At 27.4% G+C, this 10,646-nt stretch overlaps 2 protein-coding genes across 2 annotated transcripts in view; both read right to left on the reverse strand.

Moving 5' to 3' along the window:
• Positions 1-711: 711 nt before the first annotated feature.
• LOC136090902 (uncharacterized) lies at positions 712-1,890 on the reverse strand. The gene has a single exon (XM_065817878.1). The coding sequence runs from the start codon at positions 1,888-1,890 to the stop codon at positions 712-714; it is 1,179 nt and encodes a 392-aa protein (XP_065673950.1).
• Positions 1,891-10,578: 8,688 nt separating this feature from the next.
• Positions 10,579-10,646, reverse strand: part of LOC136090442 (uncharacterized) — a 29,761-nt gene continuing 29,693 nt past the window's right edge. Inside the window, exon 4 of the mRNA XM_065817097.1 lies at positions 10,579-10,646. This exon is cut by the window's right edge and continues 642 nt beyond it. The gene's annotated coding sequence lies outside the window, so the exon portion shown is untranslated.

The raw sequence follows: 10,646 nt of genomic DNA on the forward strand, positions 1-10,646 counted from the left end.
GCGCAGAACCTGAAAGAGATGTAAAAACTTATTAACTACGAAACACATGTAGAACTATTTGGCTTTTGGAATATATAAATATTTTGATTTAAAAAAATGATAAACATGAATAATTTTAACTTTTAAACAACCCTCTCAAAAGATCAATGTACCCCAAACTATGGGGTACTATGATCTCCGACTTGGGGCACATTGATCTTATATGCGTAATATTATCTAAACGTTTAACACTTCTATAACTAAATCTTGTAAATCTAGTCAAAGGGTAATATTGTATAACATATAATACATCTAAATTTTTTAATTATTTTTTAAATATAGCAGTTAAACCTACTAGTCTAATTTTTAATTAAAAAACCTATAAATCACAGCAGCTATAAGCTACCCGCTTTATATACGTTTAAAACTTTAAAACAACTTGAAATTTATAAGAACTGAAATATAAAGACTGAAATAAGAATACAACTTTTAAGTTTACAAAACTTGTTAAAAGTACAATATTATGATAAAGAATATTTCATCATTTGTGAAAGTCAAGTTGTGAAGCAGCTTTTGGTTTACATTGTTTTTTATTCCTAAGCAAGTAATTCTTAGTTTCTTTCTTATCTTTTGTGGAGACTTTTTGTTGATTTTTGGTTTGCTTCAAAATTTTCTTTTCTTTTGACAAACGAATTTCATTTCAAACAGGAGTATCAGTCAAGATCCTTGTTTTTAACTGCCTACTTTTAACATTTTTTTTCTGGCAGATGCTTTTGGGTAAGGTTTTAAAACCTCAGGTGAGATTATAGAAGCAACACTTGTTGACACTTTGTTTAAAATACTTGTTTCAATATTTACTATAGTTATTTCAGACTCTATGTGATTAACATGTGCTGGTATCATTTCAGATTCCATGTTGTTGACAGGAGTGATAGTAACTGTATCTGGAGCAACTCTATCTGTAACTGATGATGGTAAATATTCGTCATCTTTGAAAATTTCAGAATTGAATGGCTCAATGCCAGCTACTCTAAATCCTGTCTGTATATTAGATGGTGAGAAAGCTTTTGTATACGGTTCTCGAACTATTGAAACAATATCATAAATGGTCATTGGTCTTGGGTTTGAAACCATCCAATTATCACATGCAGAATTGTAAAACCTTTTCAATGGTCCAAAAACAGTTCTATCTAATGGCTGCAATTTATGGCTGCAATGGGGAGGAAAACTTATCATTGTAATTCCGTGTTGAATTGCAAGCTCCAAGCCTTTAACAGAAATATGACTTTCATGACTGTCGAGAAGTAACAAAACTGGAGATTCCTGAGAACAGTTTGAATATTTAACAAAATGTTTAATCCATTCTATGAAAATTTCTGAGTTCATCCAACCAGAAGGATTTGCAAATCCTACACATCCAGGAGGTCCTTCCTTAATCATGTAATCATGAAACTTTACGCTAGGAAAAATAAATAATGGAGGAATGGAATTTCCAATAGCATTAGAGGCACAACATGCAGTTACCAATGTTCCTCGTTCTGCAGATGTGATTCTTCCAACTTGTTTGCTTCCTCTACCAGCTAAAACCTTTACCAGCTTTTGAACGGTTGTTAAACCAGTTTCATCAACATTATATATACAGTTAGGATTATATTTATATCGATTTCTTACCGTTTTAAGATTTTGAAAAAACTCTCTTACAGTGTGTTTGTTAAAAGCTGTTGATCGAGCGAAGCTCGTTGCTTCAGGTGTTCGTAGAGACAACTCTGGTTGTCTTTTCATAAAATCTTGCAACCAATCAATGCCTGCAATTTTATTTTTGATCCATGATGATGGGCATATCTTATTGTTTTTTAAAGCAAATTCATATGCCAATAATCGCGTTGACCTAGTTGAAAGGCCATAGTTCATGCATTTGATGCAATTAGTAAATAACTTGATAAACTTTTTTCATCTTCTGCTGTAAAAACTTGTCTATTGTTGTAGTTAGGCTTAAAAGCTTCATTTGGATTAAGCCTCTTTTTACGACAATATCTTTTTAAAGTCATTCTATCTATGTTAAACTGACGTGCTACAACATTCAGTTGTGTTCCTTCTAAAACTTTATTAACAGCTACTTTCATTGTTTCACTTGGTATAGCAACTTTATTTGTTTTTTAAATTCTATTTCTAACCATTTTAAGATCTGTAAAAAAATATATCAATAAAAACATATGTTTTTAATAAATGCTAATATTTAACATAATAATGTTATGTTAAATATTTTTTAATTATTATGTTAAATATTATTCTTTTGATATTATAAAATAATAGTATTATTATTACTAGCTTATAACATAAGTAGATTTAAAAAATGAAATGCTAAAAGCTATTGTTTGTTTATATATAGTTTTTTTTTAAATTATAAATACAATTCCATTCGTTTAACTGTATTGCTTATAAACAAAAACATGAGGCACTTCGTCTTCTATGGGGCACTTTGATCCTCCGATCAATGGGCCCCGTATAGTCAAAGATCAATGTACCCCAATAGGTATAGGTAACATATTGATAGCAATATCTACTGTATAAATTGCAGCCAAATAAAAGTTATATATTACATTATACACCTAACACTTACAAATTTAAAATAAAATTGTTGTTAACCCATACAGACATCTAATTAAAAATATATTTGAATTATAGTACGATTTAAAAAAACCACTTTTTATGACGAAAAACAATATTTTCTTTATTTTTTTTTGACGCTGATAACCTTATGAAAAAATATTACGAATAATCAATTAGGGAAGCATAATGGTTAATTAAATTGCAACCTCACTTCTAGTAAGGCAAAAATGAACGAGTAAAAGCCAAAAGATCATACTGCCCCGGCGATGAGTGCGCCCCCATCTCCCCTACCATAGTTTGGAAAAGTTTTGTGGTTTTATAAATATGTTTGATCCCATAAAGAAATTTATAACTTTTTAAACAGAGATACTATCAAAGTTACTGTTATGTAGCTTAAGCTACCATAAATATTGCAGCTAAAGAAGTTCTAAAAATAAAGTTAATGATGACATCTTTTACTGACCTTTATGCTTTTAATTTATATACACTATAATTAATGTTTATTTACTAGTAATGACTAATGACATAAAACTGTTACGAGTTTTTAATTAAAACTAAATTACAAATCAAAAGTGAGACTTACTTTTTTTATTTTTTACTGAAACCTTTGAAAATATTAATCTGTCTGGTAATTTTGCGTAATTTTTTTAATTTTCTTTTATAATTTACTTTACTTTTACTCCACAACATTTTTAATAAAATACAATATTTGTTAGTAGACTTTTTATGTGAGTTTTTTATTTTTATTCAAAAAACTTTATTTAAATGTTTTTTTTTTTCAGTTCTCTAAAGTTCACGACTTTGTGGTGAGTATCTCAAGATTTTCTCAATCGATTTATATGAAACTTTTAGGAGTCATGCCAATTGTTGTTATGGGTGTCCCCTACGTTTGTGTTTTTCTCATAAAAAAATCATTTTAGCATATTTTTTTGATTTTAGTACAGGATCTTCTTTATTGTATTAAAAGTAAACTTAAAAAGTTTCAAATTAATAGCACAAATAGTTTTTGAAATAACCACTGCAACGAAATAATGATAATTTAGGGTTTCTAGGACCAACTTTATGAAACCAAAGAAACTTTTTACTTTACTTTTTTAAAATATGTTATCGAAAAGTAAGTTTTAATCAATTTAGATAAAAATAATATCTAAAATGTAATTTTTGAAAGATTTGTTTTAATTAGTGGTCTACCACCTTAAACTAAGTATTGTCGACCTATGTAGTTTTTTTACTGAAAATAGAGCTTTGTTGATAAACAAAACCGTTTTAGTTCATAAAATATAAAATTTTTTTGCATAATAGAAAAATGACTATCCCCCCAAAATGAGGAGTCATAAATTTTGCATGGTCATAACTTTTGAACTTTACAATATTTTTAAATCAAATTTAAAACCTGTCGATGAATTTAAATTTACTATGAGTTAAGATAAGTAAAGTTGAAAATTTTACTACTTAACTCACGTTTGGGCAGGGGTGGATCCAAATTTTTGGGTACTTTTGTTTCAAGGCCTACATGATTGCAATTTTTTGCAAAGCCTTCTCATTTAGCATAGGCAAGATCATGCTTAAGTTTGGAGTTAGAATAATACGCAAATGTTTTATATCTGAAACATCAAAAAATGCAGTACGTATCCTTGCTTAATACTATTTGTATAAAATATAACTAAAAAATAAACTTAAGCAAAAATTAAAAATATTTTTGTTTGAACAATTAATCTCTTTACTCATTTTATTTAAAATAAAAGAGTTATAATATAACACTAATAAAAAGTTTATTATAATGCTTTCAAGTTACGAATTTTATTTTGTAAAGTCTTCTTCCCCTATTTTTCAATTGACCGCAAACGACTTTGGAAAAAGTAATTAGGTACCAAAAATGAACCAACAAATATGGTGTCTGCTCCATAACATTTTTTAATGAAACTTGGCAAATGCATAAATATTGAGAATACTTAAGTTTCAGAAAAAGATCATTTTCAGCCGACACTGTCACAAAATTCGCCGTAGATTCAATGGAAAATTTGCAGCAAAGTTACAGCACTTTCTGCATAAAAATTAACGGTTTCTGTAGTTTCTAATTTCCGTTATTGTCAACGGAAAAGTCTGTTAAATAAAATTCACAACTTTCTCCGTAAAATTCACGGTTTCCGTATTTCATTTTTTCCGTACAAATTTACGGAGAAAGTAAGGCAGCAATGAGACAGCACTTTTTCCGTAAAACTTACGGTTTTTGTATTTCATTTTTTTCCGTTCAAATTAAAAAAAAAACTACGTCAATTCAGCAAATAGACAGTACTTAACTTATCTTACAGAGTTTAAGCGAAAATCAAAAATTTATGAATAGAATTTATATGGTTGTTTTAAAAACGTAATTCGACTATTGAAAAACTACTCGTGAAATGATTAAAAGTTATAATATAACCCACATTAAACTCAACATAAAAAAATTAAGTAGTTTTGCGTACTTTAGCCACACACAAAACATTTAAAGAAAATCTCTTTTAATCATATAGATCATATGCAAAACGCGGTTAGTCAGAAAAATAACTTTCATGAGTTAATTCTATTTCCACAACCTATAAATTAAAATTTATTTTCAATTTGAATATTACATTTTATTATACATTTATAATATTTATTATAAACATTATAATACAGTAAAATTTTTAACTCCGGCAAAGTGCCATATAGAGGCTACATACCGAGGCCCACGAAGATGAGTTTAGCTCACAATCACAGAGTATCATAACCCCCTTTGCAGACCAAGAGTAAGTGAATTTTAGAAGAATAAAGGATATTACAATGAAAATTAAAAGAAGTAGAGTTAGAAAGTTGACATAAAGACAACAGACAGTATTTCATTATGTGTTTGAATGTGCAACTGATGTTTAATATCAAGCTCAGTTGATAGGAACCCTAGTTATGATTAAAGTATTACATAGTTTACTTACATATATATATATATATATATATATATATATATATATATATATATATATATATATATATATATATATATATATATATATATATATATATATATTTAAAGTTTATGTTGTTTAGTTTTTCTTTTATATAATATGCAAGTGTTACACTAAATATAATAAACTTTAAAAAATTAAATTCATATGAAAAGGTTTTTATACTATAAATCCAATATAATAATGTTTTATAGGATTAATATTACATAGATATTACTAATATAGGAAACTAATTTTCAGAAGAATTTTCAGTTTTGACAAATATCTATAAATAGCAGCATCCTTAATCTAAAATAAAGAGAATAATCTCCATAATTTAAATTAGTTAATTGCACTTCTTTAAAAACATATAACACTTTAGTTCCATTCAAGCCTATTCAAATATATTAAAATTTCTGACTTGAAATTATATTTGTATAGTTTCTCTTCACAAAAAAGAAAAATGGCGCACTTGATGACAGAAGTCCTGTCATCAAGTCCCTAGAGTAAGCGTAAAGTGATTTTTACAGACTTCTTATTATATAAATTTATAAATACTTGTTTGATAAAGTTAATACATAACTACAATAAAATACGAGAAATGACAACAATAAAATATATAAAAAAAGTAGGAAATATTCATATTTTTTTTTTCACTAAAAAGTTTAAAAATATTTTTGAGTCTGTTAATTCAAGTAAATACAGTTTAACTATCTTTTTAAAACAATTTATTAAAGTTATAGTTTTGATATTTTCATCAAAAACTATATTCCACAGAAGAAGGCATTTGTATGAAATTAAGTAACCAGATGTTTTAAGAGTTGACCACGTTAAGTATTAATGATTAATTTTTAGATATCGGTTATTAAAAGATTTTGGAAGCATGTCATTTTTATATATAAACGCGAATATCAAGTTTTGAAACAGGTTTAACTCATTGTTAATAGGAGCCTTAATTTCGCGGAGTAACGGCGCGGAGTGGGCGCATTTATGCACATTACGTATAATTCTACTGGCTTGTTTTTGTTTAATGTATGTTTTTTACAATGCGGAAGGGCAAATACTTGTCCGAGCAATGTTACAATAGCTTATTAGCTATGGATGAAAGAGTAACATAAATTTATATACGTTTTTTACTTGGTAAAATTTTTGTTTTATTCATAATGCAAATAATTTTAGGAGTTTTGATGTTAATTAGTTAAATAAAATTTTTCTAATTAAGATGTTTGTCAAAATATTATTCCTAAGATTTTAACTGATGCTACTCAGTTTACTATAATGTTATTTATTGTTAGCTGATGAAGTTGCGGAGACAAGTCATCACAAGATTTATATTTGTGATAAAATTAAATATACTTATTTTTACTGTTGTTCAAAGTGAGTTTGTTTGATTTGGACCAGTCATCAAGGTTTTCTAGCTCACAATTTTAAAGTTCCAGCAGCTCCTTGGTGGGGAAGGATATTCGAAAAAATGATCTGAACTACCAAGAGAGTAATTAAAAAAGTACTTGGAACGTCAAAAGTAACTTACGAAGAAATAACTACAATTCTGGCTGAAATTGTAGTTGCTATAAATAACCGGCCGATTACATTTCTCTACGAGGTACCCGGTAACGAATCACTAACCCCAAATCATCTATTGTTTGGGCGAAAATAACCTTTACAATCAGTGAATCTTAGTAACCTTTTATCTACAGACCAAGGCAATGATAAACAAAAGTATTTACACCAAAAAGCAATTTTGGATTTCTATTGGCATATTTGGAAAAAAGAATATTTAACAAGTTTACGAGAATTGCATAAAAGCGTGACACACTGAAGCTGGGGATTTCAAATTAAAGTTGGCGATGTTGTGATAATCAAAAATCCAAAAGTTCCAACTTAAGTGTGCAAAATGGGCGTTATACAAAGGTTACGATATTCAAAATTAAGCATGTTTGTTATAGATAAATATCATTTACATAAATCAGAAACAGTAAGGATCTAAGAATAGAGCCATCTTATGTTTTTAACTTTCACCACATCTTAACATTTAACTTTCACCACATCTAAACATTTAACTTTCACCACATCTAAACATTTAACTTTCACCACATCTTATGTTTTTAACTTTGTACACGAAGTACAGGAACTCCACATCTTATGTTTTTAACTTTGTACACGTTGAATCATAAGATAATCAGTGTTTTCTACTTTTAAGGTAACTTTATAGCTATTTTAAGTTGCTATTTATTTCTTCATTTGTTTCTAGTTTATGCAGGAGTGCTTCATGACCAACAGTGTCAAAAGCATTTGACAAGTCGATGAACTAGCCGAGTGTATAACTTTTTTCAGCAAACCCATCCAGAATTTGGCTGGCTAAATCAGTTATTGCACAATGTGTTGAATGCCCTTAATGGAAACTAAACTGTTTGGTCAACAAGATAGCTTTTATTTGTTAAAACGCATTAAAGGATGCCTGAAGCTCATTTACAGACTGTTCCGACTTATCCATTACATAGTGATTATTTATTAAATAGGATGGAAAAGTTTTAACTTCCAAGAGTTACATCTGCTGCTAATTTTCATATCTACTATTATTTTATGTTTGTTAAACTCTTCAGCAATTTCTTTCTTATCAAACATTTCTTGGTTCAACTTTACTTTTAATCTATTTGGAATAACCATTTCTTTTTCTCATTGTTTATTCCTGTAACTTCTTTAACTACTTCCCATGTCTTTTTACTATTTCCAATTAAATGTTCTGAGAGGTTAGAAAAATAATTTATTTTTATTTGCTTTTTTAATCTTTCAAAACAATTTTTATTCTTTTTGTATTTAATTTCATTGTTATAAGTTTTATTTTTCAAAGCTTTTTCTTACAACCTTTGTTTTTTTTCTGGATGATTGTTAAATGATTGAACCTTTATTTTTGTCTAGATCATTGACACTGAGGTTTATTAATTTTCTAAAAGTAAACAAATAAAGAATAAAAGTACGTAATTTTGGTGAATTTAATTAAAGCCTAGTGAAAAAATAATTAGAATTTAAATCATCGCTATTTTGACACCAAATTACCGTTAGACAGATTACACTAAAATTGTAGTTTGAGTTTTTCAATGTCATTTTTAGGGATTCAAACTATTCACTAATACTCCTAAGGTTTAAATTTAATAATGAAAAATTAGATAATGCAGAGTTTAAATAACTTAAGGCATCACTAACATTAAAATAAGCAGTACCTATTAAAAAGTTAATCAAATAATTCTAGTCAGCGTCAAATTCATTTGTTAAAAGTATTTTCTCTAGTAGATATATCAAAAACATTCAAAATATTGTTTTTCGCCATTTAAAAAATATGTATATAATCGTATAACTTTAAACACTCATTTAAAATATATATTCTTTTTAACTTTGATTTGATTTATTATTACTTTATTATTACTAAGTTAAGAGTTTTTTGAAGTAATAATTTTATTATGCTTAAGATTAACATTTCCACCATGGGATTGTGTTTTCTTCACCTCCGCAAATTAATTTTTTCTTATATCCACAGTTTCATGGGAACGAAGACTTTCTTCGTTCACATACACGTTGGTTCCTTTGAGCTTATATGATTCTTTCAAAATTTTATTTAAAACCTATTTTAAAAAGCGTTAAGAAAATGCTGAACTCTATTTTTCAGAGCAATTGAAAAGTGCTGAAAGCCCTTTTTTAAAGCGATTTGAAAGTGCTGAAAGCCATTTTCCGAGCAAATGGAAAGTGCTGAAAGCCATTTTTTTAAAGCATTTGGAAAGAGCTAAAATATTTTTAGCCATTTTTGGTTTGATGTCATTTTTTTATTTATTAGAAGGGTTAGTAATTATAAAACTTTTTAAACTGAGAAATTGTCGACACTTGATTAGTTTGCTGTTGAAACACAGTTTTCATTTATTAAATTTATATGAAGCAAAACTTACTTTATTAACCATTAGTCAACAGTAACAGAAAAACTGGTACTTCAAAAAATATAAGAATACTATTTTTACTAGTAACATTATTACCTTTGCCATTACCATTAATAGTAACTTTTCAAATGGTCATAAATATTAAGTGCATGTTTTTTATACCTTTTTAACATGCTGCTTTGGAAACACTCTCTTACTCTCCCTCCCTCTTTCTCTCTCTCTTAAATGAGACGTAAATGATAATTAATAAAAGGAGCATTAATGAAACATATATGCTTACTGAGCTCTTGCTTATTTCTTAATATTTCAATTGATAATAACCATGTATAAGAAATATTTTACGAGTTGCTTGTAATTTTTTAATAGGACAAATGTCCATCGATCGTTCAAGTGTTGTAATAAATAAAATTTAATTAGCTCAAATATTTAAGTTAATAAAATATCTTAATAAGTTGTGGTGTTATTTGGCAGAGTAGAGCAGAATTATAAGTTTGTGTTGTTTTGCCTTTTTATAATTATTTTTAAGTCTGTAATGTGAGCTAACAAACACATTATGCTATGTGCTATTGCTACTGTGTTTTGTGTTGAAAGAGGTTGAGTGTTATAATTTTTTTTTTCTTCTTCTTTATATTTTCTATTATATTATTATTATTCTAATTCTAATAAAAATAAAATGCAAAAAATAATTTAATAATAAAAAACTATAGTTTTTTTTTCTGTTATATTTTTTAGGTATTGGGAGACTCTACCAGTTGCGTAGTAACAGATTAGAAAAAGAATTTAACTGATGGTAATGTAGCCTTTTTATGTCGTTAATTATAAGCAAATACATTGCTGATAGGGAGCCGAACTTAAACATTTATTTATTGATTAATTTATTATTAGTTATATATTCTTAAATAATATATCCAGTTGCATTGTTGGTAATGATTTAATTAATAATAACTCGTATTGCGGGCTCCTACTGCTATTTACTATTGTTACCTTTGTAAATGTATAAATAGCATTTGTTCGCTTATAACACCAAGCTTTTAGTAGGTCTAAAATAAAAATGAATAAAAAGAACAAATGAAAAAACAAAAATAACGTGAAAACTCAAAAACTCCCCATTATTAAATTTATTATTGTTAGATGTTAAAAATAAAATAAAATAAAAAGACCTACTTTTTTT

The sequence above is a fragment of the Hydra vulgaris genome, chromosome 14 (assembly GCF_038396675.1).
Source record: "Hydra vulgaris chromosome 14, alternate assembly HydraT2T_AEP".
NCBI lineage: Eukaryota > Metazoa > Cnidaria > Hydrozoa > Anthoathecata > Hydridae > Hydra > Hydra vulgaris.

Excerpts from the sequence above, each read along its gene's own strand:
- LOC136090902 (XM_065817878.1), bottom strand. The coding sequence starts at position 1,890 with ATGAACTATGGCCTTTCAACTAGGTCAACGCGATTATTGGCATATGAA.